The sequence below is a fragment of the Pectinophora gossypiella genome, chromosome Z, assembly GCF_024362695.1.
Source record: "Pectinophora gossypiella chromosome Z, ilPecGoss1.1, whole genome shotgun sequence".
Classification (NCBI taxonomy): domain Eukaryota; kingdom Metazoa; phylum Arthropoda; class Insecta; order Lepidoptera; family Gelechiidae; genus Pectinophora; species Pectinophora gossypiella.
In genome coordinates this window covers 10,644,988-10,666,017 of record NC_065433.1, presented here as the reverse complement: position 1 = coordinate 10,666,017, position 21,030 = coordinate 10,644,988, and the positions used below count along the sequence as shown (strand labels likewise).

The 21,030-nt window shown below is 35.8% G+C and overlaps 3 protein-coding genes across 3 annotated transcripts in view; 2 read left to right on the top strand and 1 right to left on the bottom strand.

Annotated features, from left to right (window-relative positions):
- The window catches only part of LOC126379931 (dynein axonemal heavy chain 6), a 48,516-nt gene extending 42,091 nt beyond the window's left edge, over window positions 1-6,425 (top strand). Inside the window, exons 59-68 of the mRNA XM_050028948.1 lie at window positions 268-469; window positions 2,005-2,242; window positions 2,437-2,637; window positions 2,828-3,069; window positions 3,165-3,455; window positions 3,534-3,686; window positions 4,692-4,889; window positions 5,173-5,302; window positions 5,413-5,520; window positions 5,668-6,425. Of these exons, the coding sequence (XP_049884905.1) occupies window positions 268-469; window positions 2,005-2,242; window positions 2,437-2,637; window positions 2,828-3,069; window positions 3,165-3,455; window positions 3,534-3,686; window positions 4,692-4,889; window positions 5,173-5,302; window positions 5,413-5,520; window positions 5,668-5,789 (1,885 nt within the window). The 3' untranslated portion in view covers window positions 5,790-6,425. The remainder of the gene's footprint in view (window positions 1-267; window positions 470-2,004; window positions 2,243-2,436; window positions 2,638-2,827; window positions 3,070-3,164; window positions 3,456-3,533; window positions 3,687-4,691; window positions 4,890-5,172; window positions 5,303-5,412; window positions 5,521-5,667) is intronic.
- Window positions 6,426-9,874: 3,449 nt separating this feature from the next.
- Window positions 9,875-18,861, bottom strand: LOC126379925 (WW domain-containing adapter protein with coiled-coil homolog). The gene is made up of 10 exons (XM_050028939.1): window positions 18,668-18,861; window positions 18,523-18,556; window positions 17,771-18,035; window positions 16,987-17,307; window positions 15,941-16,105; window positions 15,705-15,862; window positions 15,374-15,629; window positions 14,996-15,141; window positions 12,886-13,013; window positions 9,875-12,749 (listed from the first exon to the last, which is right to left on the bottom strand). The coding sequence occupies exons 1-10, from the start codon at window positions 18,706-18,708 to the stop codon at window positions 12,674-12,676; spliced, it is 1,590 nt and encodes a 529-aa protein (XP_049884896.1). The 5' UTR covers window positions 18,709-18,861; the 3' UTR covers window positions 9,875-12,673.
- A 787-nt stretch (window positions 18,862-19,648) lies between these two features.
- On the top strand, window positions 19,649-20,629 carry LOC126379930 (prefoldin subunit 1). The gene has a single exon (XM_050028947.1). It carries the CDS (start codon window positions 19,758-19,760, stop codon window positions 20,124-20,126), a length of 369 nt encoding a protein of 122 aa, XP_049884904.1. The 5' UTR covers window positions 19,649-19,757; the 3' UTR covers window positions 20,127-20,629.
- Window positions 20,630-21,030: the final 401 nt, after the last annotated feature.

Below are 21,030 nucleotides of genomic sequence, written 5' to 3'. Positions count from 1 at the left end.
ATGAGTGGAGCTTGAAATGCTGCACCGCACCTATCCTTAAACTTATCAAAACTACTTCCCTATTATTTAACAACTATTGCATGTAACGTATTAGGACGTAAACGTAACTAATAGTAACTAAAGCCAAAGGTTTAACGTGTCTTCCGTTTCCAAATAAAAATAAATTGATTTCGACAATGTCCCATGGGAATCGAACCCGAACCTATATCCTCCAGATAGTTAGCCGAACACACTAACCCCTAAACCACTGGTTGCATTTGTTTCCAGATATGCTGACACGGCTGCGAATATACCTCTCGTGTTCGTCCTTAGCACCGGTTCTGATCCGTTTGGCGCATTCCAAAAGTTTGCTGTCGAAATGGCAATGCGCGATCGTGTACACAGCATCTCTTTAGGCCAAGGTCAAGGACCAGTTGCAGAAAAGATGATAAATAATGCGAAGCCAAAAGGCGATTGGGTTTTCTTACAGGTATGTACCATGTAGGTACATTATACATTTTTAGTAGCTACCTTATTCGTCCCGTTAAGTAAGTAGGGGAAGGCCGGGCATAGTGGATACCTTAAGGTATTTAAGGTTATAGCAGAAAAGGTTTACAATACAAAAACAAAATAATTATCACAAATTAGTCTTTATTTATTGATCTTACAAATACCAACAACAGTAACCAAGAATATTTAAACAATAATCAACTGCAGTTAAAATAAAAAAAAGTACGATTGTATTCGCTTTGCCCGGTACCCCGGGTAAAGCGGATACAGCACTTGGGCAAAGTGAATACCCATAATCAGTCTCTGAAAATATAGAAATAACTTTGATAAACTGAAACAATAACTTTTATTGACCATAAAATAATAAAATTAAGATTGGCAATTGTCACAGGTATACCCTTAAGTGCCATCAAAAGCAGAACAATTTTCGTGACACCATTGTTGACAAATGTCACATCGAATCCAATTTTCAATTAGTTTACCGTCTTCTTTTATATATATTTTCCTAATCTTCGGTGAAAACAGTTTCTTTATTATATTTATTCATCATCTGAAACAAGTAAAAGACCGTTTTTGATAATAAGTCATCAGTGGATATGGTATCCACTTTGCCCTACTCACTTTGCCCCACTAGGTAAATTTTGAGGTTAACACATTTCATGCAAAAACTAATAATTCTGACTTTCTGTTAAATATACCATAAAAACCTATTTTGGTATGCTACTGAATTAAAACATTCCTAAGAATCAAGAAATAGAAATATAGGAGAATTAATCAATGTACTTACCGCGTAAAATCAATCTTTTATTTACGAAAACACAAATCTCCACTCCGCGGACGGGACACGACGCGGCCCCTCGCTTCGATGTTTGCCGCGTATTAAACCAAGATGGCCCGACGTAACAGTAGTGGTGTGTTGAATTAACATCTAATATTTTAGGAGTAGTGGGGAGTATTCGCTTTGCCCGGGGTATTCACTTTGCCCAGCCTTCCCCTAGTTACATAATTATCAACATAGCATCGCGTCTTTATACATGAAGTGGCAGATTTGTACCATGTAATAGGGGGCGCGCCTATTGCAATTGCACAATTCCTGAAAACCAGTTTATATCAATTACGTATCTGTGAATCAAATATAAATTCAAGTACCAAAGTCGAATTCAGTAGTTTAGTCACTCCCGGACACTTCATACAAACAACCTCATTTTACACAGACACCACACATTGATGTTATCGTACAAGCGCATCTGTGTGTGTTACGTCTGACGCCATACGGTTGAAGACTAAACTATGTCCTAGGGGAGGTGAAAATATATATTGCCAGTAAAGTGGCTATGGAATTTGAAAAGCATTAGAGCTATCATAGGAGCAGTAGTAAAAGAGAGTGGGGTTGAACCGGCGACGAGGTTCTCAACAAAATGCGCGTTAGGGCTTTTCCAACCTCTTGTATTTCGTGAATTAATAGTTTAGATGTTGTAATTACTGGATCTCCGCTTAGTATGTTTTTTTTTACAGAATTGTCATTTGGCTGCTTCTTGGATGTCGAGCTTAGAATTGATGGTGATCAATCTGTCAAGTGAACACCCTCCAGACGCGTCGTTCAGGCTCTTCTTGAGTTCTATGCCGACGCCAAAGTTTCCAGTCTTTGTTTTACAAAATTCTGTGAAAGTTACTAACGAACCACCTAAAGGTCTCAAGGCGAACGTTAAAAGAGCTTTAATTGAAATGGATGAAGATTTCTTCGAAGATCACGGTTTGCAGCGTTTTAAAGATTACTACTACTAAACTTATAACTTTTTGAGATTGAACACAATTTGTTACAAGTAGTATTTGAAACACTACTCTCTTTCATAGTCGCATAGTAGTAGCCTTTTGATGCTAATTGTAACCGACCATGTATTGCAATTTATTATTTATATTCAGGACTTGCCATTCTTTGTTGAACAGTGCTCGGCCAGGACTGGCGAACTATGTTGTTTGGGATTTGTGTCTTCCATGCAATTATTCAGGAGCGCAAGAAGTTTGGTCCACTGGGATGGAACATTACTTACGAGTTCAACAACAGCGACCGCGAGTGCGCCATGCTCAACCTGCAGATGTTCTGCGAGGGCGGACACATACCTTGGGATGCGCTCGAATATATTACCAGTTAGTACCTATTTGAAGTTAATGTCTAAGCATTTACGAACTTAGATATGTTCGCTTGACACTGGCCTGTTCTCTTTTTCTGGCAGTCAAAAAACCCCCTAATCAGTTTTGCGTCTTAGACCCCAACCTTATATAAAACAATTTTAAAATGATTTTAAATTAAATGAATTAAACAAATTCAAATTTTAAGGCCAAATCACGTATGGTGGCCGAGTAACCGACATGTGGGACCAGCGATGTCTGGCGACTGTACTCAAGGTTTTCTTTTCGCCACCCACCTTGGAGGAGGACTATGCATACTCAAATTCAGGCATTTACTACTGCCCCCGAGAGAAACGAATTGACGCCTATCGCGAGTATGTAGATAGCTTGCCTGTCATAGAAGATCCTGAAGTTTTCGGCATGCATGACAACGCAAATATAGCGTTTGAGGTAATTTTCTATGAGTTATTAACTTTATCTATCCCAGAGTGGTGTAGAGTTACTATACAAAATATAAACAATTCATCAGCATGTTTTATCGGCAGAACAAAGAAACAAACTCCTTGGTTCAAACAATAGTGGAGGTGCAGCCACGTATGTCCGGCGGGGGCTCGGGCGACACGCCGGAACAGATCGTGTGGCGAGTCTGTGACCAGACTCGCGTCACTGTACCACACAAAATTGACAAGTCGCTAATAAATCGCGATCTTCTTATACCCGACGACATGGGCCAATTGCATTCTCTCACAACCGTGCTGATACATGAAACCGATAGATTCAACACTCTACTCGGGATAATACACAGTTCTCTAAATGAACTGCAAAAAGCTATCAAGGTAAGCAATATGGGACTATAGTAATATCATAGAGCAAGACGCTACACTAATCCACATTTGAATCATTTCTGTCTCCAGGGTATAGTTGTCATGTCTGAAGCAATTGAAGACGTGTTTACGGCATTTATAAATAATAGAGTACCAGCTATGTGGCATAAAAAGGGCTATAATTCCCTCAAATCACTAGGTAGCTGGATCCATGACCTAGTTCTCAGGATTGACTTTATAGAGGTACGATATTATACACAAATTAAGTAGTCTAGACATATAAACGTACTAGAAGGATGAACATGTAATTTGTTGCATGTAGTGGACATGTGTAACAGTTCACGGTCCAGAACTTAAAAAATAAAACTAAAACTCACGGAAAAATCACTGTCTAAAAAGTATGAAACAAGGATTTATTTCTCTGAAATTCTTCCAAATTTTAGAGCGTAATTTTTCTGTGAGTTTTACGTAGTTTGGTTTTAGTTTGTAGACTTATTTTTTTATTTATATTATTTCGGGGTCTTTTTTTGTAATGGCACTAGTGCTGCTTTGTGCCAATGTCAAGTTTTAAAAGATTGGGAAACTAAAAGGAAAATTTCGGGACAATCGGGAACGGAAATTTACACAAAAATAGGATCAGGTAAATGGGATAAAACATAAATATTTCGGGGTCTTATTTATTAACATGTCGTGCTCCCTAAGTATATGCAAGATTTGGAGATAAAACTTATCCGGAATGTCTGAGGAGCCATGTTATAAATTCAACGTAATTATCGAGTAAATACTTGGAAACCCGCAAATAAAAGCTAGTAATATGTACACATTTGAAATATGCAAATTAAGCCCTTTCACTTGACACCAACACACTATAATAATAAAAAATATTTCGTCCTCAGTTTGTCCACGCCAAATTGAATTTAGCGTGACGTCACACAGCCTATAACAGACTTGGTTTCTCTAAGCCACCGGACAATCAACACACGTGTGATACCTAATTTGTTAAATTCTGACAGGTGGTGTAAAAGTTCGGCCGGAACAGATGCGCATGCACACTTAATACATACTACATATATAGCGGTTAAACACATAACCCTCCTTTTTGCTTCGCCGCAGTCACGTAAAAAATAAGAGTATCTGGAAGATGTTCCCTGATTTGTGACTATTGTGAGGTTTATGATGCGACTAATTCAATACGGCTTACATTCGTGGGTTTATGTAGGTATGTAAGAAAAAATGTGATGGTTGCAGAAGTGGCTGGTGGAGGGCGGGCAGCCGAGCAGCTGGGTGTCGGGATTGTTCTTCCCGCAGGGCCTGCTCACCGGTTCGTTGCAGTCTTACGCGCGCCGCTACCACGTCCCCATCGATGCTCTCATGTTCGACTTCACGCCGATATCTATGATACTCTTGCAAGAAGACGTATATAAGTACAATAAGAGGAAAACCAAGGTACAATACACTCTCTTACTTAAAGCCAAACGTAAGCCGTCAAGTTCATGTGCAACTCCGAGCTTAACTTTATTAAATTACCATCTTATTATTAATCATTAAACCTTGTCCCCACTCGAACGACATGTGCCCCAGAAGACATTGAGCGATTTCGCTCCACATCGCACGACATATTATTTGCCACTTTGCCAAATACGTAGTTGGAGAAACACAATCACTCGTACAAATTATAACGAGCCTTTATTCTCAACGAGTTGTAAAATATTAGTCTATTGCTCCTTAGGACGATGACAAGGAACCCAACGTTTACGGGACACTAGCTGTACCAGAAGACGGTGTTAACATTCATGGACTGTTCATCGACGCGGGCCGCTGGGATATGGGCTCGAATATGCTGGTGGACGCCTTACCAGGTATCTTGTTGTACCCATCCCCATGATGTCTTTATCATGTTGTCTTACGATTACTTGTGGGTCTGTTTGAAGTATGTGTTCTATAATTATTATTTTCTCATTGACATTAGGTCAAATGAATCCTCCCTTGCCGGTGATATGGTTCCGACCTGTGCTGGAGTTGCCAAGCCCTGACCCACGCTACAACGCACCTTTGTATAAGACATCTGAACGTGCGGGTATGTCATCCAAGTTCACATATTTTTGGAACAATTTCTCTTTATTTCTTTAGTGATGTAACTTGCGCATTATCTAGTTATTTACATCCATATATTATACTTACGATTTTATAGATAAATTATCTAGGCCCTTTTTAATTTTATTAGGTATACTGTCTACGACGGGACACAGTACGAACTTCGTTTTGCCGGTGCTGCTCAATACTGTCAAGCCTTCTGACTTCTGGATTATTCGCGGCACTGCACTTTTGACCATGATTACTGATTAATAGTTTTCCAAAAATAAGTGTGTGGTGTGGTGAAAATGTTATACCTACCCTGAAGTCAGTTTTGTTGTAGTGACAAATGCAATATGTACGCGGCGTGTAGGCACGACCATGGTTACCACTGTGGAATACGCAATTAAGCAAAGGAACAAGCAATTTGCCATCGTGTTCCTAATCTAATCAAACTTTACTCTGTAAAGACAAATTTTTCAATTAGCTGTGTACTTGCAGTGTCGTTTGAATCGATCATCAAAGTATTATGTTAAGGTACATATAGTTTTACATTCACTTGCGTACGTCATTTAATATTCATAAATCGTACGAAAAATAAAATACAAGAATATCACCATGCAAAACGCATGTCGTAGTGAATGCACATTATTATATTTGTAATTATTATTTAAAGCTGTTTTAGTTTATTTTATTTTTGATCCGTTTAAATAAAATCAATAAAATGATCAGTTTTTATTACAACTTATAAATTATAATAAAATTATTTGCCAGTGTTATATATTTGTTAAAACGATACTGTATGTTCATGCTTAATGTATGTATGATATCTGCGGCATGTATGTATACATGCACGTTACATGCGCGTGCGTTACCTTTTTAAAAAATATAAGTCATTATTATAAAGAAGCAGTTTTATTTTAAAATGGAACAATTAATACCAATGGTGTTATTTGAAACTGATTTATTTAAACTGGTTAAATCTTCGTATTTCGAACAATTATCAGAAAACAAAGTTATGACGTTATGTAGAACATGGAAAGAAAATTTATAAAAATCCATGAGCCCTGTGTGGAGGCGACTACACGGTCGCACTTTATACATTTGCCGACTTACACACCAGGGACAGCCACCGCCGCACATTGCTCTGAACGTCACGTTTCTAAACACTGGAGTGTAAGTTTGAGTTTCATCACATCTGACAAGTATCTGATTATGGCAGCTAATCTAGAAAACTCAAAGCAGGTGGCACTAGTTAGTTGGGGTCGAAGATCGAACAATCGATATTCTATTACTAATAAACATAAGATGGTAGGATCACTGCTTGCTACATATATATATATATATATATATATATATATATATATATATATATATATTTCATATATTACAATTGGATCATGTACTAGGTTCTAGATAAAATTATAAAATTCTGATTACTAAATAAAGACAGATCTAAAACTAACGAAAAACATTTTATTTTTTCTATTTAACTTATTTATAAATATTCATTAAGTAAAAACCTAATAATAACTCCGACATTTTATCGTTTTTCTATGATGTCAGTGTGCTTTTCCATACGAATTTATTTTAACGTTTAGTAAAAAGTAACTGATTTGACTATTTAGGAATTAGCTTATTTAGTAGATAACTTTATGATTTAGGTGCCGTGCCTGCTTAGTTTGGACAATATTTATCGTGTATACTGATCCCGTCAAATATGTAAAATAGGGAAATTAAAATTTGTATGCACATCATTAAAATATTATTATAATAATATACGATACCTAGAAACAAAAAACACTAATAATACTGTTTTTATTGTAGAATCATCTTTCAAAGTAGTTATGCGGATATTCGATTTTATAAACATATTATTGGTTTTTATAAACATTAAATTTTACGACGACTGCTTCGCTGAACACCCAAAGTGTGCTCCTGGTGGTAGAACGAGTAAATTTTGTATGATCCGTAGTGCTCCTTTGGTGGTTTGGTGGAGCACATCTTATGTCGTTATATTTATGGTTCCACTTTACCCCTACAAAGGATGGAACACATGATGACTATTTTTAAATACTTAACATTATACATTTAAAACAAATATTTCAAGTACTTATTTCATTTTAGTAGTCCCTCCAATGTGTTCATAACTTAAAAGGAGCACGACAGGAACTCAAAAGTTTCCCTTCTGTACCACTAAAGGGGCACAACAGAGCATTAGAATTTACCCGTTCTACCACCAGGAGCACACTTTGGGTGTTCAGCGGAGCAATCGTCAATTTTACATTGATTAAAATACCGATTGGACTAGCTAAAATGAAGTTTACGAAAGCATTATTCGTACTTATGGTTTTGTTTCATGGCAGAATTATCCAAATATATAATGTTAAATTCAGCATTTAAAATAAGCGAAACGCCTAGAGTCATTCCATTCAACTGGAACTTTAATTTCGATGTGCTAAATATTACTAACAGTGCTAGAAAGCGCTGGTGAACTTGTTAAAAACAAGCTGTGATCCCGCCATCTTGATGTTTATTATTAGTAACCAATAATAAACAAAATCATGTTAGTTAATTACCTCATAGGATATGGTCATTCGCCAGGAGGTATAGACACATTATTTTATTAAAACATTAAATATTAATGTAACGAGGACACGCTGCAGTTTGAAAATGACGTCATAGTATTGTAGTAGCGTGCACTGATATATTATATATATATACATCTCTCTAATCAAGGTCTAGGAGAGAAGTGGGCGTGAGTTCGATTTCCACTTCTGAACTAAAATCTTCTTAATCTTAGATTATCTTCCTAAGTAAGTAGTCGTTACATGTGTCGTGTCAGGGGCCTTTGGCGGTTCAATAATAACCCTGACACCAGGGTTCATGAGGTTGGTCATCCATCTCACAACCCACACGATAGAAGAAGATTGATCACACTGTAGACGTTCTGGTATGTTGTAAAAACCGGCCGAAGGATTGTATCAGTTCCGACATGAGGGACCATATAGGCGACGGGCTGTTCACATGTCACCATATGGTCCATTCTTAGAATTTCAATCAAAAGTAATTGCAAGTGGTATCCTGATTACCCACTTGACTCTGCCCACCCGATTAGCGATTGCCGGCGTGATTTAACGTTTGTATTATAAATATAATAGGTAATGTCCGTATACACAACAGGACCCTTCGTCTGATTCGATCGACAACCAGAGTTTCACTTTCGTAATATTTAGTACCTTCCGAGTAGTGTAAGAAAAATAATAGTACCTTTACAGTTAAACAAAAAACTTGAATTAATTTCCAGCAGGACCCTCCGTGGTTTGAAGGTCTTCAGACCATTGGTGTATATCCCTGTATAGCGGTGCATTAGTACCTTCAGATTATCTTCGTTTTCTTTTAAAACAAATATTAGTTTATAAGAAATAAATCTACAAAATTTTTATACTGCCAGCAGGACCCTTTTTTGTTTTGGTGCTCTCAGTCTAGACAGTCATATTTCCTAGCAGCAATATATTAGTACTTTTCAAAAAAATATCGCTTCGTTAAAAAATAGTGATTACACAGAAAAAATACAAGTACATTGTGTTTTATATACACGTGTGAGGTAAAATGTAAAATAAATTAAACGCGATGATGTTTTTTTCATATTTATTGTAAATTTTCCTACTATGATCTTTATTAACCCACGCTGAACAACGTTTGATTGATAATTTCTATTGGTAATTGTAATTTTGATTGGTAATTGTAATTTTGATTGATAATTCCTAATGTAAATTTTTGTAAATATAATTTATTTTTTGTTATAATTTTCATTGTGTTTTCCTTTTTGACGATATTAAACTACGTACCTACCTAATATAACATGAAAACTGATTTTTATTTCATTGGTTGCATCACATAAATAAAAGTGTTAGAATATTTTCTCTGATAAAGAATCAGTCTTATTACTTTTTAATACATTTTTTTTTAATTAAGCGATATTTTTTTGAAAAGTACTAATATACTGCTGCTAGGAAATATGAATGTCTGGACTGAAAGCACCAAAACAAAAAAGGGTCCTGCTGGCAGTATAAAAATTTTGTAGATTTATTTCTTATAAACTAATATTTGTTTTAAAAGAAAACGAAGATAATCTGAAGGTACTAATGCACCGCTATACAGGGATATACACCAATGGTCTGAAGACCTTCAAACCACGGAGGGTCCTGCTGGAAATTAATTCAAGTTTTTTGTTTAACTGTAAAGGTACTATTATTTTTCTTACACTACTCGGAAGGTACTAAATATTACGAAAGTGAAACTCTGGTTGTCGATCGAATCAGACGAAGGGTCCTGTTGTGTATACGGACATTTATAACTAAAATAAAAATGGACAATTACGACAACTTCCAGTTAGTAATTAATTAAACTACCACGCGTAAGATAATAAAAATAATATTTAATATTATGGAAATAAATATACAATAAACATACAAAATACGCAAGCCAATATAAATTTAATTACTACTTGCTAACCAAATTTCATTAAGTGTGAGTGCTTTAGTGTATTTTATACTATCCCTTGGAGATGAGGCGATGTTAGCCTTTTCGCCGAACTATCAACTATACAAAAATATTAATTACCCTAAAAATGTTTTGTTTGGCAACCAAAGTTTAGCGTAAAAATGCTTGCTGTCTGTTTTATTCCCCAACTAAATTGACAGACAGATTATCAGTATGGATATTAATTTTTATTACGCTGCCCATCCTAACATACGATGCCCAAACATAATTAATATAACGCCTATTAAGAATGTTCCAGGATGATGGAAGTTGATGAACTAATAAATATAATTGTTTGCGAGGTTAAAATTAGCGAAATATTTTTCTGCGAAAAGGTATAGAACCGGCTATGAACTTCGAGCTACCGCTCCGCTACTAATAATGAACAAAGGTGAATTAATAAAGTACAGACGCAGCAAAACATCGTAAGTATTATTTTTAATTCCTCATGGGCTGTTGACCAAGGGAATTATTTTATTTAAGATACGGCCTGTCCTCATCTACATTGTGTAAAACTATGTAAAACTAATTTATATAAGTTGCTTCGTGGTATTTTTTTTAATTAGTTGTTTTATAGTTAGTTGAGTCAGGTGTGATGAAATCCAAACCAATTTTTCTACAAAGTTCTATGTGTATGAAACGAAATATTCTAACCAGCGTGCCGCCGGCGTCAACTGCTCTCCAAATTATATAAATTAAGTGATCTATATAAACAGCGTGCACCTAAATAATTACAAAATTAGATTATCTCCACACAGACCCACATACATATTATTATTATTATTTAATATGTGTGAAAGTGAATGAATATCACAGTACTTACTTCTGTTAATTTGATGTAGGTACATAATATTATACAATTGGTGTCCAATTCTTGCAGTTCAATTAAATTTACATTATCCCTAAATTATTAGAAAAATAAAAAGACCTAGACCGGAGTTGGTTTTTCCTAACTAATGATTTGCTATTTTACTCATTACACGAACACGACTTCGCTCGGGATTCGCTTCTTTCTGTTGCACTTCTCAAATCACAAAGGACGCAAAATATTGTGATCAAAGATTATTTAAGCTTATATGATTTTCCAATAAAAATCAACTAATATTGCTACAAGAATTTCTGGTTACTATAATAATTATTATTACAAAATACCTGGATCTTTACAAACTTTATACATCGATTGGTCAAAAATGAATATTTGTAGCGATAGATTATCTTCCCTGTTGTATATGAAAAATGAGAGCAATAGTAAATGTGATTTACTCGTACTAATGGTTCCTTTCCTACAACTGTTTTTATGTAATGCCTAATATAAGAACTAGTGAAAACAATAGTTTTCTACCAAAGTATTAGTTGAATAATTTAATTCTCCATAATAAACACATTACAAACATTTTACCCTTAAAACTGACCGATGAACATTATTATCTTAATAAACTGTCTCAACTGAGTAGAAAAAGATGTTAAGCCCCTTTTGCATTTGAAGTTTAAACACAAACATGCATTATTAATTAGAAGATAAAATATATTTACGAAAGAGAAGGAACTCCAAGAGCCTTCTTCTCAGCGTCAACATTTGCGGCGCAACATGAGTTGCTGAGCCACGTAACGGCGCGACGCCGAGTTGTCGACACCAGAGACTCGCCTACAGCTCACTGCAGTCAGCCTCAGCGCCGACTATAACCATCTATTTTGCTATCAAATTCGCGACAAGCAAGTAATAGCAACATAGCTTACAATACAAGTAACAGCGATAAATTCAGGGGCTCTGAAAGTCTTTTTCCAACTTTTGTAAATTTTGTGCAGTTGTAGACGATTAATCAAAACGTTTATAAGCGGAGATGAGCGGGGTCGCGTACAGAGTCCATCCAATAAAATTCTACAGACAACAAAATACACATAATAAAGTTTGGCTGCTCAAGGGCACCGCCAAACAGTCAAATTAAGTAGGGTCTTTAGTTAATACTAGTGTTTATCAGCCTAGGCGTCGATCGCAAACGACACGCAAATGATTACACACGCCTGCGCTTAAAATAGGTCCGAGAGGCGCAGCATGGCTGCAACAAGTCTTATATGATAAATCTGCGCTCATTTCCGCCTTACGCTATCCACTGAAGTTAAACAGAGCAGAGATACTAAAATAATAAAATACTATTAATTGTTTGATAAAAATCTCCACTCTGCTCAGTTTCGTGCAGGCAGACTTCAGCCTTAAAGTTCGATGTCAGTGGCTTTATCGCTATTCTTAAACTACGTTTAATCGGCGCTGAGCCTAATAGTTATCCTCACAAACTATAATCATGTACAAAATAACTTACAAATTGTTTATGTAATAAATTTGGTAAAACGAAATATGAAAAATAGACCGATACAAATACATAATTCAAAGTGACAAATTCTGGCAAATGACACATGCTTAAAATTTAACATCAAATCACACAACACAGCAGTAATCATTCGATCTAAATTACATAGAAAAAGAACGGAATGAACAACGTATAGCATTGATGGGTGAAACTGCCCTCGTGAGGGTGGGAAATGCAGCGCGCTTACGCTGGAGGTGCAGGGCTTGCGGTGCGCAGGTGCAGCGGCCCTCACCCCCCTCTCGGATCCTAGTCCTCCGACATGAACGAGTTCTGCGACTTGAGCTCCTCCAGCCGCGAGATCTGCTGTCGCAGGTACATTATTCTGTCGGCAAGCACAACTACTTGTAGCCTCACGCGATATTATACCACATAATATATCATTGTAAGCTTCATCTGTACGTAATAAACTTCGCTCAAAGTCGTATATGTATAATACACAAGCAATCGTTAGCACTCACTTCTGTTCCTGTAAGGTGGCCTGTATCTCCGTGTGGCGGACCAACGATCGCGAGCACTTCAGCTCAGCAGACACTCGGGTGCACTGGAGACATCCCAACTGGTATGCCTCTTCCGTGAATTTATTGGCCTGAAAAGTCGTTTAGTAAATTATTTATAAATAGGTCGCCATAATGACCCATAATGTTAGAAAGGATCAACATCTGTCGGTTTTTACCATAGATTTAGGATGTACAAGATATACAATAATGCGAATATAAAGACATTACCATAAAATAAATGTGTATGTGTATAGTGTTGTTTACATTCCTTATGTTATTAAATAATATCGGTATAGGTAGGTATCATCGATATGTATGTACATCATGATATGACAATGTCACCCAATAACTTTTAACATTCCTAATTCCTATATTGAGGTAGTAATCTATTAGACGTACTAGAGGAACTAACCTGACCAAAAGTCAAATTTTAACCAACCAAAGTAAAACCGTCAAAAAATATTGTTTATTTATAAAGTTTCATTATGTACACTCAAATAACCACCACCACCATCTATTGGTGAGTGCACCATCTATTTTGCTATCAAATTCGCGACAAGCGTGTAATAGCAATATAGCTTACAATACAAGTAACAGCGATAAATTCAGGGGCTCTGAAAGTTTTATTCCAACTTTTGTTTGTGCAGTTGTAGACGATTAATCAAAACGTTTATAAGCGGAAATGAGCGTGGTCGCGTACAGAGTCCATCCAATAAAATGCTACAGACAACAAAATACACATAATAAAGTTTTGCATATATATCTAATATCGATACTCATCGGTATCGGCTTATCAAGCCCTAATGTAAACAACCATTTTGTAACACAAAGTACATCTACAACATACTAAATAATATTACAATTCATACGGGAATGCAACATAAATATGTATAACACATTTTCTTTTTCAATTATCAACATAAATTTATCAAATTATTCTTTTAAATATAATTTTAAACTACACACGCAGTTGCCTAAACAACGACTCATGATTTCTCATTTCCACGCTGTGTTCGTCTTCTCCCCGTAAGCGCGAAAAAAATCTAAATGTATGGTTTTTACGCCATGCCTGTGAAGCAGCTGAACTTGTTCTATATTTATTTCAGTATAGAAGCATTTATAAAAAGTGGTGAACATGAATGAGAAATTGAATTCAGCTTATTAAGATATTATTTTCAGTATTCAATCAAAGTACCTACGTAATGGCTGGCTGTGCCAGCATTGAAGTAGTAAAATGAAATAGAAGTATGAAAAACACGCGTGTCGTCTTAAGTTAATCAGTTGATAAAATAATAGTTTGACGCTATTGTTAAATACGCGAGATATATACGACCATGACGTAGATAAGCGTTACGTTTGTCGCGTCGTTATGTCTAACCCATGCCACTACAGCTTATGTTACTATAGCATTGCCCGCATTGTAGTTTATTTTAGCTTATGAGAAACTAAACATTTTCGGACTAATATTTGAAATGGAAAACCCCTAGGTCAAAGCCAAAAAAATGAAATTCTGATTACTAAATAAAGACGGATCTAGAGGTGTAAAAAGTTTTCTATTTAATTTATGATTTTTTATAAAGAAAAATGTAACAATGAGTGAGACATTTTGTCACACTTTTTCATACAAATTTCATAATAATTTCGTGTTTTGACGATTAGTAAAAAGTGACTGATTTGACTAGTTGGAAACTATCCCTATTGTCTACATTTTTGGCGTGTGCTCTTATGAAGTATACGCAGAATACAGTTTATTTGTCATAGATTCTTTTTAGATATTTTTTTGGATTATAACTTTCGAATGACGACAAGAGAGTTGCTTCAAATAATAACCAGCTTCTCAGGTTTCGTTCTAATGCAAAACTGGCTGCAGATTTGTCAGTAGACGACTTTTGGGTCTGACTGTCGCTAAGCAATTTAAGAGCGTCTGTAGCCGTATGTACAAGTATATTTAAAATATCTTGGATGAATTAAGTTATACACCCAAGAATACTTGCAAATCACTTGCACTTAAACATCCTTCATTAGACGATGTTACATCTAGACAGACATGATTTTATATATAAACAGATACCTGTTTTTCAAGTATGTCTGCTGGCCAGCCAGTGACGTGTGCGGTGAGGTCCGACCGCACGTAGTTCACCAGCGACGGCGTCAGCATCGGCGGGGCGTGATGCAGCGTGCCGCCCACCACCGACGAGTAACTACCCAGGCATTCCACTGTTTCAAACACATACATTCATTAATTACTTTACCGAAATATAGAGTATAATTGTACTAATAAGCCTGTGCGCTACACAAAAACTAAACCGATTAATTCATTTTCAGTTTTAATATTCGCATATTTCAGAATGATAATGTTAAATTAGCTTTATGATATTTATGGGTGATGAGAGTGTGACATGATACAATGTGGCCTCTGAAGTAAAGGGTAAGTAGAACGATTACACACTTTTTCTAGGTAGAGCTGTATCGAGGTGGAGCGGGGGCGCATGGGGGTCCGTATTCTCCGAGTGTGTGGGCGTGGGCGGGCCGGCGTCGCGGTGCGGCGTGTCGTTGCCGCTGCTGGCGTCCGCTGCCGGGGACGTGCCGCCGTTGTTCGCAACATTCGGCGCCGTCACCGGCACGCTCGGTCCGCTCGGCACGTTCGCCGTGGTCGCTGGCGGTGCCACGATGCGAGGCAGCGCTGCGGCCAGCAGCGAACCACTCTGTACACACAGTTATTACAATAATATCTCCTTTTCTTCATAAATTTACTTAAGGAATAATAAATCTTTACACACCGTTTGATTTGAGTTATCCAACACAACCACTGGAGGAACTGTATTGCTCTCAGAATTGTTGCGAGCTGTAGAATTTGCTTCTCTAACACCATAAGAATTTTCAGAAAGTGGTGTACTCCTGTCTGGAGATATGTCCATATCCTGAAGTGACTGGCCATCTAAATGAATATATTACACATACATTAGAAATATACCTTTCTGTGCATATGAATGATACTATATTTTTTGACACATACCTTTGCCCTCATGTGTTGCCATTGAATGTTTTGATCTTGTCCGATCATGTCCATCTTCCTCTCTGCCACTATTGTTCCAATACCTATCTGATGTGCTATTTGTTCTTTTACTAGGTTTTTCTGATTCTCTTCTCCCTGACCGGGAACTTGATCTTTTATCTTGATCTAAACATAGTAGTAGTGTATTGAAAAATATTTAATTGTAATGAACTATGAATATGTACATATTTATAATTAAACAATAAAATTACAGAACATTTCTCAGCTCACCCAATGAAGGAAATATAGGGGAAAAAAATTGTGTAAAAGTGAATTTTGGCATAGCTGTAGGGTGGGGGTGAAGCTAGTGGGTAGGGAGAGTGTAAAGGTAATTAAAAGCTAGTTATACCAATGTAATTATCAAAGGGACAGAAATTACGTAAAAATCTCAATTTTTCTTTCAGTTTTGGATATGTAGCACAAGCCTAACAAACACTAGATCATTTTTTTCACTTTAGGATTTGCTTTATAATTGCGCTCAGCTTGATGCTTGTATCTCTACTGCCGTTTTATGAGATAGCCAAAACAAAAATGTTGAGAACATGTTCTATGTATTATTTTATGAACTTTGTAATTACTTATTATGATATCTGCTATAGTAACACATATTAAGGGAAAATTACAACTGGAAACCTATTGCAGGACATAAATGACAGCCTTGAAAGATTGTCATACAAATGGCACACTCTTTCTGCTATTATAATGGATAACTATATTGAATAATGTCCAAGACCAAATTTGTATAGAAGTCATTGTAAATGTATTTGAGATAGAGGCAAAAACCTAAAAAAAGGGACTACACCCCCAAAACCCACCACTTATATATACAGAATTTTTAAGATGTTGTTTAAAACAGCATTCCCTACAACTATGCAAAAATTCACTGTTACACAAATTATTTACAAATTATGTTTCCCAGTTTTTGGTCTTCATTGTGTGAACTAATGACATACCATGAAATAAAACAATATGATATCAGATCAATAAAATAGTTGCCAAACACTTACTACTTCTGGATGAATATGTAGAATCTTTGGATGATGTCCTTCTTGAATCCCATTCCCTAGGCTTCTCCCACTGTGACACCTCACTAATACAGTTGTAGTAATAAATTTTTCCAGATGAACTAATATGTTCTGACCACTCACTACCAGAGGGCGCGCTAGATGAAGGGGCACTTCTCTTGTCATATTTACTACTCCTACTAACACTAATGTTCATGCCACTAGTCCTACTCTTTTTATCAGAGTCAGTTCGTTCATGATTACTTCTCTCCCTTTCACTATCTTTGCTACGTTTCTCCTTTGGTGATCTGACACCATCTGAAACTGTAAAAAAATATTTATTATAATATTGTTCTCATAACAATAAACAATTATTGTCAAAGAATACTTCGCTTAAGTTCACTATAAACATAGCAGTAAAATAAATGTATTATAAACAGCACTCGCTCTGCTCAAATAAGCAATGAAAACAGTTTCATAGAAAGAAAAATAATTGATTACTTCAAAATTACATAGCTAAGGCTGAGGTCAGCATAAACATGATGTTGTTTGTACAAAAACATAACATAGAATCACACCTATGTTAGTTATTATTAAGGCATTTTGTTATGTTTATAACATAAATCTACAGAAATTTGCACAGCTTTGCCACTACAACCATAGAGATACTATTGTCAATATAAATGTAACAGGTATCAAGGTAAGTCTAAGGTTATAAATTCAGAATTCATGTCATTAATTTCAACAGGAAAGTTAAAATATATATTAATTTAATTAGTTCTCTCACCTGTGTACTTATTTCTAGAGGATTTGTAGTCTCTATCTCTCTCCTTTTCTGAACCTTTTGGCAGGTAAGAATTCCTAGATGTCGCATATCCTCTGTCATCTGCCACATGACTGTAGTGATGGTGGCCATGCCCCGAGTGACCAGTGTGTGCAGTGTGCCCATGTGATGACACATTGCCATTGGGGGATCGGAGCGGTGTGTACCGGTTGTCAGAAGAAACATATTCACCAGTAGCCCGTCTCTCACTCTTTGAATTGGAATATTTCTGTGCACAAAACAATTATAATACATATCAACACCACTAATAATATCAGCTTAACTAATATCAGCTAAAACCTTTCTGTATTCTACAAGTTAGAATGTTAGTGCCTATTATAGTTAGGCTATGCATGTTTACCTACATCTCATGACTATTGACATCTGTTAATTATTTTCAGGTTAATATGAAAATTATTTTCAAAAAGTAGGTGTATACATAACAAACTGTATTGTTCATCAATATTAATGTAGTAAACCAACCTATGTAATTACATTAGTGCTGGGCATTAACATTATTATTTCTAGTTGAATACGATATTTTACGAGTAACTATAACTTGTACTAATGGCATACGTATGACAAAAACAGGAAAAGCATAGTCAAGAATAATTATTACGTCGAGAAGTACATAATTCAAGCCAGAGATAGCCATTTTCCCTGGAAATGGTACAGATATTACTCTATAAAAGAGCAAACTTCCCGAGTACGCTTACCTGATACGGATGGGTCTGGTGCTTCTCAAAGTACCTGAAAGCAGATAAATGATATTATTGCCGTCGCCCAAATTACATCAAAACTATCAATCGGCGACCGCCATCTACAGATTACTACTGCCGAAGCATCTGAAATGTATCATACCCATCGCTTATTCGCTGAGGTTTCCTTGCATGCATTACCATCAATGCAAATGTACGATTTATTACGGCCTCAGTAATAAAATGCAAAAAGAGACCACTGTCATGAAAACAGTTTTACAAGAGGCCGTGATATATCTTGATGGACGCCATGTCACATTCAAGCAAGACACTGAAGAAAGAGTCAATAGAGACGCGAAAGAGAGAAAAAGTCGCAACTACTAATACTTTTGTCTATGGTGACATATTTCAGCTGAACTGACTTGTGAACTAAATATTTTAAAGGCCCTATTACATTACACAATTGATCGGGCACATGGAGCCGGGATCAATGACGTAATAATGCATCGAGTGGACGGAGTAAATCCAACTTTTCGCCGTACATTTGATGCAATGCATCGTGCGTGATAGATCGCGTAATGTAATTAGGCCTTTACTCTTCAGTCTCCACAGACAAATAAAAAGAAATACTACACAAATTATTGATGTATAATGTTAAGTACTGTATTTATAGAGACATGCCTGCTAACATATTATTGTAAATATTGATATTGGTTAAACTGTTTGATATCTTTATTATGGTATACTGATAATGCTGTATCACTTCGACGCGGTTGTGCGATTTGATGTTAGCCTAGCCATCATTAGCCATTAGCATCATATTAAAGTATTTAGTAACATGTCTATCTGTAGCCTCTATACATTTGAAAGATACTATTATAACCATTAGTAATTGCTAATATGAATATTGTGGATGCGAAAGGCGAATATAATTAAAGAACAAAAATGGCATGGACGCAAATTACCAATAGTAACACCGATTAGTTAAAACATTCGATTATGAAAACAAATATAATATAATTATCCAGATTATGTAAATTAATAATAGTCGCACATCTACAAAAATGGCACAGCACTATTGCATGCATACATATTAGCATGGTGGTGAGCCTGCATAACTGTCATTTTAGTGTTTGTCTATGATATGATGAAATGAATAAAAGGAAAAAGAATAACCTGCCCAGTGCCCGTCGTGTGTGCCGTCTGCTTTTGCTTTTCGTTTTCACAAAATTGTAATTCCCTAAGGTATAAAAATGGCAAAACCAGTGGATATGGAATTACGAAAGGCTTTCAACGAACTACATCTCAAGAGTAAGAAATTACAAATATTAGATTCACAAATTGGTGTCCTAAAACGGGTGCTCCAACATGCAGGTGTTACTGAATATGAGATGAATAATTTACCACCTGGCACGAAAACTTATGAATCCGTCGGCAGAATGTTTCTCTACACTGATTTGGAAGAAGTCAAATCAAATCTAAAGAATCGAGAAGCCCAGTTAACAGCACGCATGGATGAACTAAATAAGAATAAAAATTATCTAGAAAAGAATTTGAAAGAGTTTGAAGACAACATCAGAGAAATGGTTCAGCAACGAAAAGAAACGAAGAACACTAACTGATAGTATAGAATTTGTTTGTTTATTTGTTGGTGTTTAATGTAAATGAGGAGTTTCCTTTAAATCCTAAAGATTGATTGAATGAAGTGAATCGAGTTAGTCTCATGGCATTGTATTATAGTATTGTTAGTTGTGTATTTAGGTGCAATTCCAAAGTATGTGGCCGATGACCACAAAGGCACTACTGGTTATCCAAAGGTAATGAGATAATGAGACCAATCCTGGCATACACATTCGTTGGCGTCTGCATTGTTCGGCGTCAACTGGCCGCGTATGTCGGAATCGGTCCCATGCTGACCAATGGTATCATCAGTTGTTAGCTGCATCCTTCAGAATTGTATCTTTAACATGATAACTTAAATTAGCCATTACCGAAACAGACTTGATTCGATTCAATTCATTTTTGGGTTCAAGTTTTAATTGATGCATAAAATTCCTCATATGACTATACAGTATACATGTTACCTTTATTTGAATTGTAATATAAGCATCAATAGATAAACTGTTTCTATCAGTTTTGATTTCATTAACCATAAAATTTTGTAACTAATAAGCCTTGAGGTCAGCATAATAAATATATTAAACAATATCAAATGTCTATTCTTTGGACTCTATGAATGCTAAATGCAAAAGTTACAATTTGTTACTTTAATAAATAATTAAAACTAACCATGCCATAGTTCAGAATTACAACAATCTACATTACAAAATGTATGTATTCATGATGTATTCTTTAGATAGAATATTTATGGATTTTGAACCTATCTTTTGATTTTATTCTCATTTGTATAGAAATAAAATAAATCTTATCACCACACTTTGTTTTAATGTTATATGAAATTCTTTATTGCCCATGTAATATTACTACCTACTGCACGCACTACTCCGATTCTTATCCAATCAGAGT